The 22668-nt window shown below is 42.6% G+C and overlaps 1 protein-coding gene across 1 annotated transcript in view; it reads right to left on the bottom strand.

The window, feature by feature from the left end:
- Positions 1–456: 456 nt before the first annotated feature.
- Positions 457–22668, bottom strand: part of obscna (obscurin, cytoskeletal calmodulin and titin-interacting RhoGEF a) — a 62770-nt gene continuing 40558 nt past the window's right edge. The window contains exons 43-84 of the mRNA XM_083766932.1: positions 22564–22636; positions 22380–22474; positions 22053–22292; positions 21857–21932; positions 21674–21768; positions 21472–21578; positions 20812–21012; positions 20270–20349; positions 19643–19816; positions 19122–19281; positions 18914–19012; positions 17987–18151; positions 17399–17557; positions 17100–17277; positions 16798–16911; positions 16372–16539; positions 15604–15706; positions 15391–15520; positions 15181–15286; positions 13701–13797; positions 10556–10689; positions 10357–10469; positions 10111–10279; positions 9833–9914; positions 9532–9732; positions 9048–9108; positions 8840–8917; positions 8217–8389; positions 7971–7997; positions 7700–7852; positions 7501–7546; positions 7317–7394; positions 5417–7133; positions 5133–5261; positions 4884–5006; positions 4391–4558; positions 3684–3789; positions 3205–3441; positions 2439–2662; positions 1909–2005; positions 1652–1801; positions 457–1219 (exon numbers count right to left, since the gene is read on the bottom strand). Of these exons, the coding sequence (XP_083623058.1) occupies positions 1039–1219; positions 1652–1801; positions 1909–2005; positions 2439–2662; positions 3205–3441; positions 3684–3789; positions 4391–4558; positions 4884–5006; positions 5133–5261; positions 5417–7133; positions 7317–7394; positions 7501–7546; positions 7700–7852; positions 7971–7997; positions 8217–8389; positions 8840–8917; positions 9048–9108; positions 9532–9732; positions 9833–9914; positions 10111–10279; positions 10357–10469; positions 10556–10689; positions 13701–13797; positions 15181–15286; positions 15391–15520; positions 15604–15706; positions 16372–16539; positions 16798–16911; positions 17100–17277; positions 17399–17557; positions 17987–18151; positions 18914–19012; positions 19122–19281; positions 19643–19816; positions 20270–20349; positions 20812–21012; positions 21472–21578; positions 21674–21768; positions 21857–21932; positions 22053–22292; positions 22380–22474; positions 22564–22636 (7067 nt within the window). The 3' untranslated portion in view covers positions 457–1038. The remainder of the gene's footprint in view (positions 1220–1651; positions 1802–1908; positions 2006–2438; positions 2663–3204; positions 3442–3683; positions 3790–4390; positions 4559–4883; positions 5007–5132; positions 5262–5416; positions 7134–7316; positions 7395–7500; positions 7547–7699; positions 7853–7970; positions 7998–8216; positions 8390–8839; positions 8918–9047; positions 9109–9531; positions 9733–9832; positions 9915–10110; positions 10280–10356; positions 10470–10555; positions 10690–13700; positions 13798–15180; positions 15287–15390; positions 15521–15603; positions 15707–16371; positions 16540–16797; positions 16912–17099; positions 17278–17398; positions 17558–17986; positions 18152–18913; positions 19013–19121; positions 19282–19642; positions 19817–20269; positions 20350–20811; positions 21013–21471; positions 21579–21673; positions 21769–21856; positions 21933–22052; positions 22293–22379; positions 22475–22563; positions 22637–22668) is intronic.

Genomic DNA, 22668 nt, shown 5'->3' with positions numbered 1-22668 from the left:
GATGGTAGAGGACCTCCTAAAAGTAGGCCTATGCATGTACAGTATGATACAGTCTTGTCGGCTGTCATACAGTATTTCACATACAGTTCAAGACCAAATAAACAATTTTCTGTGTTATCTGTGAAATTTCTCTTAGGATTACCAATAAGGTAAGGTGCTGTCTTAAGTGAATATTTTTGTCAATTGATTTAGCTTTAGTTAAATATATACCAATCCATTCTATGGTATTCATTTTTGCTCCCATTTGTGTTTACATGTTGTATGAATAAACAATATGGGGACAATGATTGATCACTCTTTGCTGTTTAATTTATCTTCCATTCAGTCAGCCCATCACATGGGTCAATGAGCATGAACAACAAAAACTCATGAAACATTAGGTTTTCTAATCAAATTTTCAATTTCACATTGCAACAAGAGAGAGCATGTAAAACTCTGCAATGTATTCACTCAAAAAATATCTCGTTAACAATTCACTGTGAGCTGCAAAATGTTTTGAAATATCATAGCTGGTACACATGTGTCATCACCAGACATATACGTATAGTACTGTACATGTACATGTGCGTCTGTCACCGTAGCAATTAGCAAATGATCAAAATTATCACAGCATTATACACTTCATGCCTCAGTGACAAAAATATCCCTGATAGGCTTCCATACTTCACCCGAAAACAAAATAAATAAAAAAACAAAAGGCAGCTCACTCAGACATATACATTAACACCTATTAAGACACGTCACATTCCTGTGATCAGAGGACAGCATTGTTTGACCAATCGTCCAGACAGGGGGAAAAAAACTGAAATCTTACTGAACCAGCTAGAAATTTGTCCAGAAGAAGAGGCACTGCTAAATAATAAAGTGTTGTGTTGCCAAAATCAAGACAAAGTATGTTCTGGCAACATGTTATGAAAGTATAAGTGAAGCCTTGAAAGTAAGTGTGTGTGTGTGTGTGTGTGTGTGTGTGTGTGTGTGTGTGTGTGTGTGTGCGTGCGTGCGTGCGTGCGTGCGTGCGTGCTCTCACTGTTCTTTGCCTCATTCGAAGAAGGGGCCCTGTAGCTTGGTGCAGACGTGCTTCCGTTTGACCTCCCTGTCGTTGAGGTAGGCCTTGAGCTTGTCTGTGGAGAAACACACCATGGAGTCCTTGTGTTTGCTGGTAGAGCGGTGTCCTCGCACCCAGGGATTCTGCAGACACTCGGCTGCAGTGGGTCTCCCCCTAAAAGGACATTCAGAAGCACACTTTTATTACTCGGGGGGCATCGGAAATTACAGTTTACAGATATCGACTCTGTTGGGCAGAAACCTGAATCTCCATATTTCACCTTTATGTTTTTTTGCTATGCATAACAATCTGAGAACCCATTGGCAAATAAAGGACAAACTGCGCCCTCTTTTCCGGGAGTCAATAGTCTGTCTCGAGAGACTATGCTTATAATGATGCCCAAAATATAAACAGATGCCAGGTTTACAGTGGATTAGTCTGTCTCTGGGTTTTATAAATATTGAGCCAATGAAAAGCAGCAGGTTTTGGACAAGGTTTCTGCACCACAGCGACATGCCTCAGAGCATTAGCTTCATATAGCTACCTAATAGCTACAGAGCGCATGCTATGCTACAGAAGCACTAGCACTAGTACAGAGGCACTGACCAGGCCTTGTGGTTCAGGCTGGTCTTCATGAAGTTGATGGCTCCCTCTGACAGACCAGGGTAGCACCCGCCGAACTGGATCTTCCCTTTCTTGATGTTCTTGTCCCGCTCCCAGTTATGGTCTGCATTGAATGGACTGTCTGCACTCAACCTAGGAGGAGGATCCAAAAAGGGAAGTACGACTGCTAAAACATACTGATGATTTTACTCAAACCGACATGAATTCCCAACTAATAATTCCTATATTTCTTTACTTACATGATAAATGCCAGAACGCCAACAGCCCAGATGTCAGTCTCGGGCCCAACACCCTGTCCTTCCAAGATCTCCGGAGCTTTAGGAAGGACAATGTAAACTGACAAAACAGAGGGGAAATTTTCAGCCCTTTTCAAAAAAGGGCTGTTCCATCGCTGAAAATACGATGTTCACCCACATGCTATATTTGATTCATTGCAAATTAATTTGAATAAGTAAATGGGAAAATAAATAAGAAAGGATAGACTTAGTGGCTTGTTAAGCTATGGTAGGTATAAGATGAACACAGAGTGGTGGTGATCTGAGGTTAGGTTGAGTTATATCCGTCCATCAATCCCTTTCCCGTGATGTTGAGGCATATACCTTTGCTGCTATATTCTGTTGAAGGTCATGACAGTCACAAAGGGGATTAGTACACTAGAAATGTCTACAGGAAACACTACTCTACAAAAAGACTAAAAGTCTACAAAAAAAATACAAACATTCTCCAAGTCTCTTGCATTGATGCGTGAAGTACAGCACTCAACAGTTACCTTTGTTTTCAGGCAGCCCTTGGATGTGTTCTATGTTGACTGGCTGTCCCGATGTGAAGGTCTGGGCGGAGCCAAAGTCGACAATCTTCAACTTGTTGTGGTCGTCCACCAGCATGTTGTCCGACTTGAGGTCCAGGTGGACCACACGGCGACTGTGCAGGTAGTCCACGGCGCTCAGGATCTGAACCAGCAACTCTGCAACATGCGTCTCGCCGTACAGGTCCCTGTGACATGCAGAGAAGAGACTCGCATTTACACTGGTCCACTATTCTACTGTCCACGCTGCGTCCTCCACTCATTAAATGAGTGTTATGTTATGTTCTCAAAGTAACCTGCAATAAATTTTATTGCAGGTTACTTTGAGAACATAACATAAATCTGAGAGGGGAAAAGGGGTAGTCACAGCAGCTAGGATTAGCATACCGCTATGAGGTACTGTCGATTTGACTACACTATACAGGGGTTCTCAACCTTGTTGTCTGGGGACCCCCGGAAATGCTTTGGCCATGTCTCGCGAGTCGCGACATCCCCCCCAATACAAACTGACGGCTACAATAACTTTAATAATAGAGAAAATACATAAATAAATACTGAAGCCATGTATAATTGTTAAGGAAAGTTTATGCATGTACGTGCCTATGTAAAATCTTAATTTCCATTTTCCAACCATTCAGTTGCCAAAAAAAACTATTTATCTACTATCTATATAAATCACTATACTATGAAGCAAGAACAAATAAATATGAGTCTGATTCTGAGCCTATACCTTTCTGCCAGGCTGTAGAGCAGCTCCCTGCCAGGACACAGCTCCTCCACCAAGACCAGGTAGCAGCGGGTGATGTAGGCTGTGTGCAGCTGGACCAGGTGGGGGTGGTGGAGCCTCTTCAGCAGCTGGTACTCCCTCAACACCATCTGTCTCTGCTCTGGACTGTAGGGCGTGATCTTAGCAGCAAACGTTCCGCTCTGCTCATCCGTACACTGGGTTATTACGCTGAAACGACCCCTGTGATGACAGAGAGCAGAGGGGGGAGGGAGAGGGGGAGAGAGAGAGAGAGAGAGAGAGAGAGAGAGAGGGGAAGGAAGATGCATGCAGGGTACTTAATGCCTGACATAAAGCATACTGTAGGTGGAAAGAATAGGAAATTGTTCACTTGTTTATAACGTCGTACACAAAAGCATCAGGTTCAACTATGGGATTATATCTGATTACTTTTTGGACGGCAGCATTCATTAGTGAGAACTCACCTGTTGATCTCAGACAGGAAGCTGTAGGTCTTGTGTGTGGGTGTTGGTCTCAGCAGAGTGACTTTAGTCGCTGGGTACTCAGTCTGAATGAGAGGAACATGAACCTCTGCAGCGGAGAGAGTACATACACAGGGCAGAATCAGCTTCAACTAGGCCTATTTGAACCCCAGCATCCCTATTTTGGGGGGGAATATTTGCCAAAAATAGCAAATCTACAAGCTTACACTGTGTCGTGTACTTGTTGTGAGCTTGTACTGTAGATTTTATAGCCTATTTTAGCTATTTTCAAAAATGTATGGAGAAAGAAAAAGATATGTGAAGGGTATTTTCTTTTGTCTAAAATGGCATGCCCCAAATAGGGATGCCAGGTTGAAAGTGGTTACAAATATATATTACGATATAGAGTTTCCCTCTGTATTGGGAAATGAGTGCACAAAAACTACTGATATTATAGTAATTATTTACAAAATAATTAATAATGTATTGTGTAGTTATATACTGTATTGGAATAACGTGTAGTTGTCACAAAATCCCAAGGCACACCCAGATTTGTTTTACGGCACACTGTTTGAGAATCACTGTAAAGTGTGAACTTTCAAATGTTGTACATATTGGTTACGGAACAAGAAACTGCCCTACCAACAGGAAGATGAAATACACCCAAACAAACATGACAGTTAAACGACTTCAATGTTTAATGTCCTTGCCTTCAGGATGAGTGGACATAACTATGGGTTGGGAGGGGTCACTGAATGGTCCTGCTCCCTTCAGGGGGACGCAGCCCACCCTGAACACGTAGGACGCCCCTCTGGGCAGGTCCTTCACAACGCAGCAGCTGTCCGTCATCTCCTCTGCCAGGACCTTCCATTCCCCACCTGAGGATCAGTCCCAGGGATAAGATCAAGCGGGACAGTACAGACGCTCATGGAACTAGTGGCATGTTGGTTGTCAAAATGCTATGTACGTATGTGCAGTTGAAGAGCTGAAGAAAGTTTGCACTTGAGATTAAGGCTTACTTGCACACTAGTAAACATAAATAAAAACATCATTTGGTGCTGATTTGTGCAGCAGTTTGTGAGATTAGATCCAGACACACACGCCAGCGCATGCACGTGCACACTATTTGCATCTGAACTACTTATTAGAAGAGATTTTATGCATTTGTTACGCCTGATACCGATGCATCATCAGGTCACCCACCCTCTGTACTGTACTGGACACAGTAAATGGGTGGATCACTGGACTGGACCGGTTTCCACACCAGCAGAACTCCACCTCCTTCCAGTTGCATCACATCAGCCCGGCTGGGTCGGACTGGGAGTTCTGAAGGGAGAGGTTAACAGTGTGGTACAAAGGCTCAGAACCGGGTTCATAGCACAATAAGCACCATAATATAGATCTGTTTCCTTAGAGAAATGGCTTAAAATGAGAGGATGTAATTTATTGCACCTTTACTCTTCTTGAATGCAGGTATTTTGAAGGCAGACAAGAATTTGGAAGCCTTGTTTTTAGGGCTCTCAATGCCAGTAATGCGCTTTCTTTCAGGTGGTGAGGGTGATGTTCCTTTTACTATGGGTCCTGTGACATAAGGCATACAACACAGCACGGCAACCCCACAATGAGTGACAATTACACTCAAGAAAACAATGGCTGTAAATATTTTCAATAAATAGCAGTCTAATGCAATGCCTCAACTTAATTCATTATTCAAAATGATTCGGAATGGCACTGACCTTTACTCACATCCTCCTTACTGGAGGATTTGAACAGTTTTGTGAGGCTGGAGGCTGAAGCTCTCATCTTTTTCCTCAGCGACATTGTGGGCGTGTCTGGCTTCATTATTTCCCCCAGCGTGGGTCCCAGCTCTGCGTTTTCCAACTGGGAGTAGGAATGGCTTGTCCAGGACTGCCTGCGGAAGATATTCAGCAATCCCAGCTTGGGTGACTTCCCTGTGGGCTGTCTGACCTCAAGGGCAGGAGCAGATGCATGCCTCTGTAGGCCATGGCTGGCCTTCTTGTCTTTGGCCCTAGGAGGTCTCTCTGGGGATTGGAGAGAAGAGAGGCTGGAACTGGGGCTGGGGCTGGGTGTCATTAGTAGGGTCTTGTCCAGACAATCGTTGCTTCTGGTAACCAAGTTAGGGTTTGAGCGTGTGCGATTCCTCGGTGGCGCTTGAGGAAACGAGCCCCTGGGTTTAGATTCCCCCGCAGCTTGCTGAAACGAACAAGGGGATGGTGAAGTCACCTGCTCGTATCTGGGCATAGGTCGGCCAGGGCTCAGCTCCTCAAACGAGCCTAGTCTGCTGGAGAACCCTGAGCCAGGCCCAGGCTCCAGTATGAACGACTCGGTCAAGGAGCCGTGGGAACCAGCGAGGTTCTCCCCAGACACTGGCCTCTGATCCATTCTGGGACTCCGTCTCGCTCCAGCACACAGGCCAGAGCCAGCAGGTATGCCCCCAAGCAAGGTATTACCTCGTACAGGGGCAACAGAACCTCTTCTCCTGGTGGCCCGAGCAGCGCTCGGTGGAGCCAGCAAAGTCCTCCCCACCACTTCATCATCTGTAAGGTCCTCCTTCAGACTCTGGGTGTCCTCTTCCTCCTCTAGCGTCATGCGGTGCCTGGGTGAACCGGGAGACCGTCGGGACTCGTCCAGTGACCTGCTCCTCCTATGAGGCGGTACGTTGGTGTGGGAGAGGCCGACTCCGCTGTCAAACGAAGTGGACTTCTGCATGGCAGGTTGGATGGACCCCCGTCTCTGGCCGCGGCCGACCTCCGTCTCGTCCTCCACGTACTCGATGAGAGGCTCGTTGAGGCGTCCGGAGAGGCTGCTGCGCAGCGGTTTGCGGCCTCTCTCCTGCTTCTTGGCCTGGAACTTGTCCCGGAGTGTCAGGCGTCTGGCAGACATGGGCGACAGCTGTTGGGAGCTGCTATAGAAGGTGCTGCGGATGACGCTGCCACGGGGGATGCGACCCCCTTCGCTGCCCGAGCCCTCGTCCCCTTCAGACAGGTAGAGGGAGGGGCTACGCTCCCTTTGGGGTGTGTGTTGGAACGACGCTTCCGACGAGCCGACCGATTGTCTGCTTATGCTCCTCTCCAGCATGCTCCTTCTTCCACCAATCTCACTGTCCTCTTCCTCGCCCATTGTTACTTCCTCATCCTCTTCTTCTTCGTACAAACAGCGTTTGGCGAAGGGTTCTGGGATCCGGGCTCTCTCCATGAGTGGATCGTAGTCATCCTCTGTCTCCTCCTCTTCCTCCTCGGTGGGGCTGCAGTGCTGGAAGAAGTCCCACGAGTCGGCCTCGTCGTACTCTGACGATGAGCCGCTGCTCAGGGAGCTGCTGCTGTGTTCCTGGTGCTCCCGGGGGACTGTGACGGCTGTTTCCCTTAGAGGAGCATCCAGTAGCTCTGGGATGGACCTCAGTGTCAGCACTGAACCGATGCATGTCAATGAACGCTGTGGCAAGAGAGAGGAGGGGAGCGGGGGTGGTTAAAACAAGTACTGTATGTATGAATTCATGTTGTTATCCAGGGCGATTCAGAAGAAAAATAATTGTATATGTTGTATTGTGAATTTACCATTGGTTGCAAACGTCACAAATTGATGGTACTTCATTGAATGCAATGTAGGGAGACTCACCTGCCATTTCATCTTTGAGATGAAGGCTTTCAGATTCCTTGTGTTGATGTCTTCAGTGTCTTCCCCTGCATGCTCATCCTGATAGAATATTCAATGATGTCGTTTATTGATATGTTGATGAGTTACTGAATGTATCAAAACATGACTGAAAGAAAAACATAGAATTCTGCTGGATTCTGCTCACCTGGAACAATTCATGTGCCAAACATTCAAAAGCTGAAGGCCTCTTCCTAAATGGGATAAACATCATAAAAACTTAAAATAAAACAAGGCTTTAAAACGTCAAATATTTTGCTAGCCTAAGATCCTTTCGCGGGTTTATTAACTTAAGGTGTGACTGGGTTTGTGTTATAATTAGATTAATAACGGTGTAGGTTCCTCACTCTGGGTCTGGCTGCAGGAGCGAGCGGAGGAAGCTCTGGGCCTCAGGGCTCCTGTTGATGACATCAGGGGCATCCCAGTTGAGGGTCCCCTCCCCCACTCTCAGCAGTGTAGCGCGATCAGTCTCACCCACAAATGGACATCGGCACAGCAGACTACGAGGAGCCACAAGGAAATGTTTATTGGTAGGAAGCCTAATGAATTACATCAACAGTGTTCTCATGGGGAATATAACATTTCAAGAGACTGTACTGAAAGTGCATAGATACTCACAACAGATAGGCCATAACACCCACAGACCTGGCAGAAAACAAACACAGTAGTACATTTCTGTAATCCTGCATCATCTCATTTCCCTTTCCCCATCTCAAACTGAACATGGCTTAAAAGGGTAGGAAGTAAAAGTCAGTTGCCAACCACATAGGACTGACAAAAATAATAAAAATTATGCACGCACATCACAGACACAGACACACACAGTTCATAATTACAACTCACCAGTTCATAATTACAACTCACCATATATCAGAGGCTTTAGTGACTGGCTCTTGATGAACAATCTCAGGGGCAACAAACTCTGGTATACCAAACGTGCTGTACTGGTGTCTGGATGAGTCCATTTCTTGGCAAAAGCCAAAGTCACAGATTTTGATTTCGTCTCTGGGCGGATACACCATCAGGATGTTCTCAGGCTGTGAGAATTACAAAATGTTATTTTGGGCATGTCAACATTTTCTAAAATAAGCTCACAAAAGAGCTCACAATGCACTGTGAGCTCTTTGCTATTTTCTAGTGATGCATGATCAAATCGGTAGCATATTGAAATCGGCCATATCGGCCATAACAATGCCATATCGGTATTGGATTGGTCTCAAAATAATCCAGATTATTTTCACAGGGCAATGGCTCAGTCGCTTTTGTTTTGTGTATTTCTAATGTTTGAAGGCAGCATAATCCGTATAATATACGTAATAGGTCAGATTCGGTATCGGCAGATATGACCCTGCAAATAATCGGAGCTCGGATATCGGTCATAATTTCATGCGTGCACCCCTACTATTTTCCCAATTTTTGAAATTGAGGTAATGTAATACAGTACTGTAGAGATTAATAATAGAATTCTAAAGGGACAAAAAAATTACTTTGATGTCCAGATGCAAGATGTTCATGCTGTGAATGTGACCAACTCCTTCCAGGATTTGATGGATGTACAACTGGACCTGAAATGAAAATGCCAAGATTGATGCAATCATCAACTAAACAGACAAAACATCAACATAATTATATTATATTGAAAAAACAAAAATACATGTTTTTATTATAAATAAGTCAAGACAAGGCAAGGTTTACCTCTCTCTCCGTGACTGATCCCTTCAGTAACAAATGATCAAGCAGTCCATGAGAGCAGCAGCTGAAAATATTGTTATGGAATATTCATGCGTTTGCTTTTATTAAGCTTTATTTATTTATTTGCGGAAGACACTTCAGTTGAGTCCTCTTTTCAAATGGTGCTCAGATTACAAATTTCCAAATCAAAAAGTAACAATCACATGCATTCTTATGGCTACATGATATCAAGTGAAACACCAACAAAACCAACAAGATTTATGTTATAGAATTAAACTCTCCCACAGTATGTGTCTGAGTGCTCTGTGTTGGTAATACTAATAATGTCATAATGGCATCATAGAACAAGAACATCACAAAAGCAAAACAATAGGTCTATAAGATAAAGATACGATCACATTTAGGCTTATTCTCCTTTTGCTATAATTGCAGTTATTATGTATAATGCTAAATTACTAGATGCCTAAATGTGACATGAGAAGGATACACTTCAGTGACCAGGATGAGAGTGCGTCGGGTGCAGAAGAAATCCAGCAGACAGGCCACTCTGGGATGAGCGAGGCGGGACAACAGATCTCTCTCCTGGAAAGCGCGAGTCCTAGTTCTGCTTCTGAGTGGCAGGAACTTGGCAGCAAAGCCTTCGCCAGTCCTTCTGTGGACTACACGCTTCAACACCCCAAACGTTCCCCTAAAGCACAGGTGAGACGATAATTAAAGGTCATATCATATCCTTGAAAAGGCGACGTCCAATTACAGCAAAGTATATATACAGTAACCGAGATATTCACCTTCCAATTTCCTCATGGACGTCATAGACAGAGAATAGCTTTCTCCTTTTCCCCAGCTCCACCTCCTGAGATTCCAGTTCAACTACAGAAAAACAAATGGGATGCTGAGACGCTTCAAACACAATGTTCTCTTGCTTCCAATGACTAACTTTAATTCAACTACTGATTCATATTTTGTTTTCACATCTGTGAGTACGATTATGTCGTACACTCATCTGCAAAACTCATTTATATACCGACAGAAGAGCTGTGCACAGCAATACATTCTGAAGTCTCACCTTCCACCACAGTAAGCTGGGCCTGGCATGAGTCATGACCAGACTCATTAAAGGCAAAACAGGTGTAGATGCCACTGTCCTCACCCTCGGGGCATACAATGGTCACTGAGCAGCGCGCACCGTGCTGCACTATCTCCACATTGTCATTGGCAGACAGCTCCTCACCGTCCTCCAATCACAGAAGAGAACGTTATTTTTTATTATACTAATTTTGGTCATGCAAAATTCTCTTCGATCTAGGCTTACCTTGTACCACTGTATCTGCGGGATTGGCTTTCCTGTGATGATGGCAGTAAAGACAGCTGATTGGCCGGGCTCTACGCAAAGGTCCTCGGTGGGGACCTGGATGGAGGGCGGAGCTGGACAGGAAGTTGCTTAGTGAGCACCGGTAATGTGAAAACACTCACGGGAATAAGAAACTCTAAAGTTAGAGGGAAAAAAATACCATCTGGAATTTCCTGCATAGACTCTGAGATATAGAGCTCTTCCTCCTCTTCCTCTGGATAATAAACAGGTTCTTGCACCACCTGTTCTGCAGATGGAACGGTGACACCAGCCTGGTCGGGGCTATGCTCAGGTCTGGAGGGGAGCACAAGAGGACAGGGAAGCTGATCACACCATCAGTTAAGACACCGATTACAGGGCAAGAAATAAGTATTGTAGATACAGCAGGGTAAAAACTAATGAACGCAACACCCTCAATAAATGGCTAATATACTGTACACCCTCAACATAGTACATGTACATACCCTTAACATAGTGCTCAACCTTCATCACCTCCTCCACCCCATCCAGGGTAGCCCCAACGGCATATCCAGCTTTTCTGACCAGCCTGTTAAGGTTGCTTGTGTCCCTGGCATTAATGTAACCACCCCAAACAGGTACTCGTAAAGAAGTTGTCAGTCCAGCCGAGTTGTTTTAGCTTAAACTATACCCTCTTTAATGATCTTACTGCGAAAACACTATTGTCTAATCGGGCAACCTTTCTCCTGGTACAAGAATGAGCAGTAATAAGGTTACAGAAAAGAACATTGAAGTTCAATGGAGAAGTAGCGCCATGTAATATTGTCGTATCGTATGACACTAGATTGTGTCATACTTGATTGTGAATCAAGTATTAGCCCTCTGAAGTGTTCAAGTCAAATCCCATGTTGTTATTGCTTTTCTCTATGGGAAATATGCGTTTTTGAATGATTTATTGAAAATTCTCTGTTGTGACTCTGTGACAATAAAAGACCTTCAGAGAAAGCTTGACAAGTTTTCTTCCAGGAAAAATTGAATTGAGTTGATACAATGTATAGTTTTTGTGTTGGAAGCCATTTAAAAAAAATGCGCTTTTTTCAAAAGTGCTTTTTAGCACATGGAAAAAAGATACAATCATTTTAAGGTTTATTTTGGTAACAGCTTTTTTTCTACAGGGAGCCCATACCTATGACATATCTCATTTTAAAGGGTGATTTGTCTAGTTCAATAATAAAAAAATAAAAAGTTTCCCACATGTACCACTGTAGATATTTTGCCATCTATAAATAGCATGGTCAGTCATTACCAAACTGACCAACCCAAATAAAACCGCCTACTGCCCCCTACTGGAACAAGATAGAAACTCACTGTTATTCTTTCATGAAACTTGACATTTTAACGAAGATTTCGATATATAATATGTTTACATAGTCTTACCAGTACCCTAGTCTATTCATTCATGTATCTCAAAAACCTGTTATGAAGAAACACAGTTTTGATAAAAAACACATCCAATGACATAGTTTTCCGGACTTGGTGCCTATGATATGTATAGAAATGTAGACTTGAATGTTTACTGTATTATATAAAAAAAAAATTGGGTTCTTACCATCTACCGTTACAGAGTAAATCACAGTTGAAACTCGCTTAGTCAGAACATAAACCTCAGAATAGTGTAAAAAAATGACATGTATCTCGGATTGAAATAGTGCATTTTTATTTATTCTGACTACCAACATAATAAAATTATAATACATATATTACAGAAAATAAATAGGCCTACAGCCTAAAACAATTTAAAAAGAGGCTCAAACAGGAATTATTGCATAGATATAACCTGGAATGAGCGGGGAGCTGAGCCTTGTTTATGCCATGTATAGTGTTGGACTAAGGTATAACATTGTAGCGTTGTCTGTTTGTCTTTTTTCCACTCCTTGTTTTGTTTTTTCTCGTTGTCTGTTGTTTTTTGTTTGTTTAATTTTCTATTCTTCTATAAATGTCATTTGTTTGTTTTGTTTATATGTTGATTGTTATGCATATCTTCAACAGTATTTTGGAATACGTTGAGATAAGGATAGGCACTAATAAGCTTTAAGCTTCTGCCTATGCCTTTTCGATCACAAAAGAAAAAGTAAACTGTTTTTGTGTAATGTCTCCCTCTCAAAAGATCGAAATAAACTATTCATTCTACATACAAAACAGTTACGCCTCCCCCAGTGTCCCCAAACCACTGCAGTCCAGTTCTTGACGGTGTGTACTGTGTAGGCTAAATAGAAAACACAACTGCCCCCTGAAATGAATTAATGTATCTGGTTCAGTGTCGGAGAAGTCTTTTTCTTCTTCATCGTCATCATCAGCATCATCATCATCATCATGGTCCTCGGTCGTCCTCGTCCTCGCGGCTCGCCTGATGTATATACAAATAAAGACACATTTAGCTGTAGTCAGTGCTCGCTACTATATATGTCCATTACATGGTGTTTTTTACCCGGCGATCAAATACATTTATTGTGCTGCCGTGGGCCGATGCTACAAATAGCTAATAGTAATGCTAACTAATTAGCAGCTACATGGTCGGTTTGGGCTAATACCGACCCTTATATATTCTCCGATGACTGCTAGCGATCAAATGATTTTATTGTGCCGAGTCGTCGCTACAAATGGATGATTGTATAATTAGTATCACGTATGTATGTAACCATTTGTGCAGTGTTTGTTTTTTTAACTTTGCAGAGCTTCTGGAGCGCAGGCCGCAGCCTGTAACGCTAGCTACGCTCCAGAGGCTCGGCAAAGAAAAAAAAACACATTAGCTCAGCGGCCTGCCTTACCCCAGCGGCGCAGCAAACAGCGATTAGAAACTATAATACACACTGAATAGATATAGCATATAATGTTTCAGACAATAAGATTCTTACCATAGAAAAATCTGGTCACCCGTCCAGATCGTAGTACGGTGTCATCGCTCGAGCCAGGCCGGGAAGAGCGAACTCAGAAAGCCCGCAAGCAGCTGGCTTGCTCCCCATGCAGGCCAGGCATGCAGATCCCCAGGGGGCGGGCACGTTTTATAGCCAAGATGTGCGCGCGTGTTACGTGACACGGGATTTCTGGGTATTGCAGTTGGAATTTCAACAAAGGGACTTCACACAGCGATGCGGAGGTTATTAATATATCGATATTAATCAAGAAACAGAATCACGGGTTTTCCAGTGATTGCCCATTTACGGAACGCTATTACTTCACGGGTTTTCCCGTGATTGCTCTTCTAAGGGTTAGAAGTTGCAGAGAAAAAACACAGCGGTCTGAAACACACTGAATTGTGTGTACAAGGTCTGTAGCTGTGGACTTACTGTTCTGAGAAGAAAATCTTGGCAATAGAGGTAGCACTGAAGTCAGCCTGCAACCATTTCTTCACGAGGGCCGTGGACCAGCCCTCAGAGTCTGCATCTAGAACAACCATATCACTATTCAGACTCAATCTAAAATAGCAATATCTCTATTAAAGAATTTTGTGTTGATTTGTAATATTATTAGTCATTGTCTATCCAAAGTGCTTGGTAAAGGAAAAGGTGAGAGAACGTACAGTACCTTTACCTTCACCTTCAGAGCCCAGTTATGGAGATACAGTTCTTACCTCAAGATTGGCGCTGACAACCCCATTAACCCACCACATCAACAGGGCACGGGCCAAAGCCCCACACCCACAGGGGGTGTAGAGGACACCCCCCTAAGCACATGACCATCTCGTATTGACAGAGGTGAACAGTTAGCTGGGCATGCATGGGTGAGAGGAGAAAGGTGAACACAGAAATGAACGTATGTTGAATGGCACTTGTTACTATGAAGATGATGACTTACATGGAAAGGTGCCCATGAGGAACTGCTGTGCGATGGGCAGGTAGGTTACAGAAAATGAATAGGATATACAGTAGCACTCAACTGCGTCCAAAAGTCAAAAGGAAAACTAATTTGAGTAATACTGTAAATTCTGTAATACTGTAATTTCACCAGTGAGCAATAAGTGAGTATAAGTTAATTGCTTTAGTTATCTGAGCTGTATTTTTTGGACATAATTTTTTAACTAAATGTTTTGGATACTGATTGACTAAACAATGAATTACTAGTAGTAGGTACTCTATGTGTAAATATCAGCTATTAGCACTGGAAATTCACTAGTTTTACTGACTTTTGGAGCACCGAGATCAATCTAGTGGATCATTGATCCAATCTGTTCTAATCCCTCTCATCTCTGGAAACAAGAAAAATGATGAAACACACTTGCGCGCACACGCACGCACGCGTGTGTGTGCGTGCGACACACACACACACGCACATGCACACGCGCGCAAGCACGCAATACAGCAAAAATGTGTATTTTTTGTGGATTCATGGATATGATGTTGAATGGTACCAGCAGTTGTTGGTGGTGGTATTGATGGTGTCAGTATGTGTGGAATGGAGGAAAAACGTGTCAATCGGGGAATGAGATGCCATAAACTTGATGAAGGTTTGGGTTTGGGGTGGAGACTGAAGTGTTGAAAAATGTTGTAAAGTGAAGAGATGTGATATGATGTAATGTAAAGTGAAGTGAAGTGAAACTGAACAATGGCTATTGTGCATGGCATGTGCTTCCTGAAGCCACATTCTTCAAAAAGAGCTTGAATTATGAATTCAGAAAATGAAACATGGCCCATCTATGAAATCACTGTGGTATACAACTTATGGCACTATAATTACTAATGAGGAAGATGCACGTGAAAACGCTCTTGTGTGTAATCCCACATCTGAACAGGACATTTACTGTACCTTGATTGGGTGGGACTGTCCTACCTTTGGGAGACAAGTCCTGCGGTTGGTCATTCTCAATGACCATCGATGGTATGTAGGCGGGACACAGCCCTGCTTTGCACTTATTGCAGCCCAGCTGATTCCAAAGCTAAAACAACAAAATATATTCAAAATATATTTGGAAAATGACAACGATTCACTTTTAAATACTTGATGTGTGTATTACAGCTTATTCTGATGTAGGTCTCATACCTCACACTCATAATGTCCAATGTCTGCCTCTGTCGGCTTCATTATGGTCAGAGTCAAGACCCCACTGCGGGCATCATTCACTATGTGGTATTTCTGCCCGTCAGCCAACTCTGTGCCATCTTTCAACCACCTTATCGAGACATCAACAGGTTTGACACAATGTGTATGGTCAAATAAATTATATTGTGAGTTCTTCTTCAAGATTGTCCATACCTTATTCGTGGTAAAGGACAGGTGAGTGTAGAGCAGGTGAACTGGACATCCTCTCCTTCCATTAAACAGGTGCTTTCCAGCCGACTAACAAACCTGGGTGGGACTGTAGAGGAGAAAAATACAGTGAGCAGCACTGAAATATACAAGATACTGAACAGTAATATATGAAAGGATCATTATAATCCGGCCCATTTATACTCTCATTCTGAACGTATATGTACAGTATGCACTCATGTGGCTTTAACACAACAAAGGGGCATGCAAACGAGGGAAGCAAATTATACTTGCACTGTACTGTAAATGTTTCCATGTAATAGTTTATACAGTATGCCCAAAGAACAGATTTACCCAGTGCACAAAGAACCAAAGAACAGGAAAAGGCCCTGCATGTACAAAGGGTTCCAGGGCATTGCAAATATAGCTGATCTCTTGATACTTCATATCCGTATTACCCAGAGAGGGCATTTCAGAGTAATTACCATATGATTTTTTTTTGAGGGGCACTAGCCCCCCTGGCCAGCTTTGAATGTTTGTGTAAACACAAACATTGTGTAAACACCAGATTGAAGACGAAGGTGAGGATGCAAATTGTGATTGGCCGGATTTAGATGATGTATGATGATGTATAATGGAGTGCCCCACAATTCACACGGGTGTGATTTTTTTTAAATATTGTCTGTCGCTCTATACCTTTAAGAATGTTCTATCATCACAGCCAAGGAACATGACATTGATAGCAGTGCCCTCTGTCGTGTGGTATACACTCACCCTCCACCACAAGCTTGGCCAGTGTGCTAGCATTGCCCATAGAGCTGGCAGCGTAGCAGACATACTGGCCAGAGTCTTCTGGGGTGATCCCATCCAGGATGAGGCAGCATGTGCCTGAGCGGTCAGATGTGATGATGTGACGGGGCCCATCCTCCAAAGGAAGACCATCTAGGGAGAGGACATCACATTCACACTATGATGTTCAATGATAATATATGTTCAAGATATATCGCTGCATTGAAAATATAGGAAAGGAAAAGGGAAATGTTCACGTAAGCTTGTGCACTGATGTAACTTCAGCAAAACATCTCTAGAGAGAATAAATGTTATAGTTTCAAATTATGGCAGTGCTGTCATTTGATACTGTAAAACCAGAATGCACCTGCACGCGGCTGAATAGTAAAAAATACTGTTCTTTAAATTTACCTTTAAACCAGGTGACCACCGGTTTGGGCATTCCTGTGACCTTGCATGTCAGTTTGACGGTCTGCCCAATCTTTGTGGTACAGTCAGACAGAAGGATCTCAAACACTGCTGGGCCTGTTAACAGAGAACAGTAAAAACACTGAAATCACTATAGAACCAATAGACTAGTGCTTCTCAAACCTTTTCATGTCAAGGACCTCGCCCCCCCCCAAATATAATATTTGGCCATGTACCTCCATTTGCATTGTTAAAATGTCAGAAATTTAAAATAGCAGATCTAGAAGTATCAAAATAAGACTCACTGTTAGTAACCAAGCTGGAGCGCTGCTGCAGCTCTTTGAGGTCTTTGAGCCAGGAGAGCTTGACCAGAGTGGAGCGACCCTGCAGCGAGTACCTCCTCACTGAACCTCTGTGCTCATGCCAAAGCCCCCAGGATCTCTCATCTCCATCCACAGTGTCCTTCACTAACACATCGTTCAGCTGGGCAGGGAGAAGGAAGAGGAAAAAGTGCTTTTTCATAATGTATAGCCTATAACTGTACAACTGCCCTTATTTCATATTTCATGTATTTTTTAAATACTCGGTCATAGAACTACTTTACCTTCATTTTGTTCCTGAAGGCATAGGTATCACAGTTCATGCCAGGGTCTCTCTTCAGTTTACACAAGACAACGCAATCCTTGAAGAGGAAAACCTGTCTCTGGTGCCCTCTAGTGGCTGTCTTAATCTCTGGCGTTTCCTCCCACACAGTGAGAACACCCTGGCAGAGAGAAATCGAACCATTTAAACATACTGTAGGAGTGTTAGTGGCACTAACTTAGTGCTATACTCTACCAAAGCAAGTAGGTTGGAGTGAATTATTGCCGGCATCAGCTGAGCAACAAGGGCGCCCTCATCAGCTCTCATGCAGTACTTAACTCATTTTAATAACATTTTTCTCATGATGAGTCATAAGAACTTTGGTCAGACGCTGGATGGTAAATAATTGTAGCATGTAGCCCACAATCAATCCATGCTACTCTGTGAATTGGCAGTGCTAGGGATCAAATCCAGACCCTTGGAATGTGGCTTAATTGTCTCATCAGAATACATAATGTGATTCTTTCGACATGACAAACGTATAAAGTAAAGTATTTTGTGTAGGCTATGTTGAATCGCTGTTGTAGAATGCATACAGAATATGGGTTACCTGTCGTACAGGTTCCCCCAAGGTAGACAGAGGAGCTGGGTAGCTCTCTATGACGGAGAGCTGATGCATGTTGTCAGACCTCCAGGGCAGACAGGAGACCAGAGAGAAGGCATCCTCCAGCAGACAGCAGCTTTGACCACTTTTGGCTTTATTCTTGATTAGCTCCTATAAACACATGACTTTTCTTTCATTAAAAGATTACTTGCTGGAACTTAGACTATGTATTATGACATCAGGAAAAGAGTTCATGAATGTGTTGCATTTGGAAAAGCTGAGGTTTTCAAGCAATAACAGGACTCATTTTCACTCAAATTTGGAATCCTGTAATGGAGGTTTTTGTTTAATGAAAGTTTTAAAACTGAATAAATTATATTATATTCCCTATCGCTGTACTGTATGTACCTTCTAACTATTAATGCTGAAGTTTGTGATTGTTAACCTATTTTGACCGTGGTATGAGATGATACAAGATACATGATGTAAATGATGATGATGTAAATACATAATGTAAATGATTTAAATTTATATTTGTATACTTATACATAATATATGAATGTTGTACTGAGGGTTTTTATGGGGAAAAATAAAATACAAAATAAATATGGAAAAAATAAAATAAAGGATTACTTGTTCTATGTGGGTAATAATAAAGATAAGCTAATCAAAACAAAGAAGGCGGCCCAGGCCGTGGCGTAACGGTCTGGGCACCGGACTGGTAATCCAGTCGCAGTGTGCCGCGGGTTCGACTCCCGAACCCGACACGGCCTTTACTGCATGTCATCCCCCCATCTCTCTCCCGTTTCCTGTCAGCCTACTGTCTGTCCCTTCAAAAATCAATAAAAGGCGTAAGCCGCAAAAAAATATCTTTAAAAAAAAACAAAGAAGGCATATAGTACATGTATCAAACAAGTAAAAATGTAAAGTGACCTTGAGCAAGGCTTGGTAGGTTTGGATTCTCTCCACTGGTCTCTGAAGGAATGTGAGGACGTCCATGGTGGAAGCATGGCTACTAGATTCGGTTGATTCCTGACATGTGATTATGGCAAACACATTAAACAATTAGTCATCCATTACAAACAGTTAATGACATAAGAAAATATTTTTATATACAGTATAGTATATGTTTTTGAAGCACCTTCAGATATTGTTGTATACTCTTGTCGGTCACACAGGCCTCAGCTTGTGTTTGGCCGACCATGAAGTGGAGATACTTCTCAAGGTCTTCTGCATGCTTCATCAGATGCATGGCAACATCATCATCTGTGGCACAGACACTCAGTCCGGGCAGAATGGACCTGGCAAGATGTTTAGCCCAGTGAATATGATGACTCACGGTACATTTGACCTTACTGCTGTATAAGATAATATTCTAATTTAACTTGCTTGAGATGCGTAATCCATTACTATTTCTTTGTGAAGCTTTGTATTATCAAATATATGTTATTGTTTCTTTTTTCATGCATTTTAAAGGGAGGATTGGTTTCAAGCTCAAAATAAAATGAATTTATTAATGAAAAGAAAGGTATATAGAGAATAACTAAATAATATATTGTAGTAACTGTATTTAATTGTATTTGTTTGTTCAGTACTTTGTTTGTTCTGTTTGTACACTCAAGTAAAATGCTTTGTGTAAGTCCTGTAATAAGCACTTATTACTTCTCATGTAGGTCCACAATGTCCTTGATGTTCCTGAAGATGGTCTCTCTCTGGTTGAGGACACTCGTGGGAACATGGCGGCTGCTCTCCAGATGATGCAGCTGGTGAAAGGTGAACTCCTTCATCTCCTTCACAAACTCCTCTTCCCCATGAATCAAGCCCTGAACCAGTTGACTAAAGACAGAGGCCAATTCATTTGCAGAACATACAGTATGTTATATAATGTGGTTAATTGGTTGGATCTATTCTGGTGAAGGCTACAACTCGCCACCTGTTTTCCATACTCTATTCTAGGAGAACATGTGTTTCATAAGTGCTGTTGAACACCACACAACCAGCAAGGATTTAGCCGTTTCTGTTCTCAAGAGGAACGTGAGAGCAAAGTGCAATCAAACAGTTCTAAGGAAGTGTGGTATACTGTAGGAATGAGATAATTTCACAGTCATCACAGAGACAGCACAGGTGAAATAAGAAGATGGAGGTTATGGTTGGTGGTACAATATTAATATGCTGTATTAAAGAGTCCCTGTGAGTAAATAAAACCCAAAATCCATATTGCATCAGTGACTGGTGATTTAGGCCTAGATATTGAAGCAGTATACAGTAGGTAACAGCAGAATGCCTGACCTCAGGGTTTTCCTGTACTCCTCTCCAGTACATCCTATTCCATCCAGCTCCTCCTCCACTCTCAACGATGGGAATGGCTCCTGGCAATACATTAATAGTAATCATTAAATTATCTCGTATGCAGTTTGAACAACCATAGGAAGAAAACGTCTAGCATGTTGGTAGGTCTAGATCAGAAGTTATCAAGTTAGTTCTCAAGTTCTGAATTCTACACATTTTAACCCATTTTGGGCAGGAACCCCTTTTGGTGTAAGCATTGTGTTATGCTTTAGCTATTGAAAAATAGCAGATCTACAAGCTCGAGCTTGTAGGTCTGCTATTTTTGAAAAATTGAAGAACGACTGACATAGAAACATAGCTTTTTCAGAAAACTGTCAGGATGTAGAAGACATTTTTTGAATCTGATCTCAGGTCTAAATGGGTAGCCTTTTAGCCTTTATTCCATAATATGTTTCTGAGGAAAAAAAACACACATGTGTGTTTTTTTTCCTCAGAAACATATATGTTACATATGGGCCTGGCATACAGTGTACACAACCTACCCTCCTCTTCTTCTCCAGATAGGCTGGGCAGAGCCATCCCTGTCGTGCAGGGTTGGTCTTGGTGGGCTTGGTCCTAACCAGCCATTTGTCAGGATGGACAGAATCCAGAACCTCCACATACTGGCCTTCCTTTAATATAAAGTTATCTTTGCTTCCGCCGCTAGGACTGCAGTCAGCTCTGGTCACATAAATGTCAAAGGTCTGAGAGAATTAAAAAAAACTGTTAAATGTAACCACTTTATATTACTAGTTAAAACAGCTAAGTCGGAGTTTTGGACTTTCATTGACATTGGCAGCCCAGCCCCGGCAGTAGCGTTTCCCAGACTAAAGAGTGCGTGTCCCATAGGCACTGTTGATTCTACCAAGATCTAACTTCAACCTTTTATGGCTCATTAAGTTAGCCTCTTTTCAAGAGTGAGATATATTGCTGTCTGAGACAAAACAGCAAAATGTATAGTGATGAGGTAAAGGATCTCTAACTGTGGCTATATTTCAGGGGATCGGTCTAGCGGTTTGTAAGATTAGCTCCAGACAGACAGACAGACAGACAGACAGACAGACAGACAGACAGACAGACATTCCAGTTATTGATAGCTTTCTGCAGAGCCACACCATAAAAACTGCACAACAAAAGAACAAGCACATTACACAATAATATACCTCTCTTCTATCCTCATCCCCATCAGACTCTGAACCAGAAGCCGTGCCAGCTATGAGGGCATTGTGATGCTTAGGAGATGGTGTCTTCATTCTGGCTTCACTAGCAGCTGTGAAATACAGGAGATAACATATTAACGTTAAGAAAACCCAATTACCGGATGTGATGAGGGAATGTGATGAGGGAAAAAACATCATGGCTCACCTTTGACTTTCAAAAGTTTCTTTGTTGGTTGTGGAGCGGCTATCTGCTGCTTATCGTCCTTTTGAGGAGTTTGTTCCTCTGGTTTGGCAGCTTCCCTGTGACAATAGTTAGGCATATTTTAATTCTATAAATCATAATATACAGGATTATATATCAATGGAACAGGAGAAATATTCTTCTCACCTGGGCACTTTGACACTTTGTGTCTCATTGGGTTCCATGACATCTGGGGCTGTGTCGTAGTCAGAGGGACTAGACACTGTTTAAAGAAGAGGTTTATGAATGAAAGATTGCCAAATAAAGAAATAAAGAATAATAAAGAATATATTGTATAAAATGAAGTTGCCCAATATTTGGCAAGATTTAGCATATTGCTTACTGCAGCTGGAAGCAACAAGCGAGGGTCTCCTCCTTTCCTGCAGGCTCATCTGGGCATCTTGCTCAGTAAGGTTATAGGCCTCCCATAGAGAGATGCTCTCGCTCTCCACAGAGACTATGGGCTCTTTTACTGAGGCAGATATCTCATCCTGAGTCTGGGGCATCAACTGGGCTTGAGACTGTGACTTGGCTTGAGACTCTGGGTTTGTTGGAGCCGGTTGCAGAGGGGTGATAGCTGCAGCTGTGGAATAAAGAGAGAGAGATACCTTTATGTGTAAAAATGTAATAGTAGCAAGGATGTGATGAGGGACAAAATGTCATGTCTGACCTTTGACTTTCAAAACTCTCTTTGGCACTTGTGGAGCAGTTATCTGCTCCTCTTCATCCTTTTGTTGAATTTGTTCCTCTCGTTTGGCAGCTTCCCTGTGACAACAGAAACGCGCGTGTTATATTCTTTTCAACAAAAAATAAAGAATTATATTACAATAAATAGGAGGAATCATTCTTCTAACCTGGGCACTTCGAGACTGATCTCATTGGGCTCCATGACATCTGAAGCAGTCTCATAGTCAGAGGGACTAGACACTATTGAAATTAGGGGTTAGATCATGAAAATG

The sequence above is a fragment of the Protomyctophum parallelum genome (assembly GCF_964188405.1).
Source record: "Protomyctophum parallelum genome assembly, chromosome: 6".
NCBI lineage: Eukaryota > Metazoa > Chordata > Actinopteri > Myctophiformes > Myctophidae > Protomyctophum > Protomyctophum parallelum.
The sequence above is the reverse complement of the archived record's forward strand: the minus strand, read 5'-3'. Positions and strand labels throughout refer to the sequence as shown.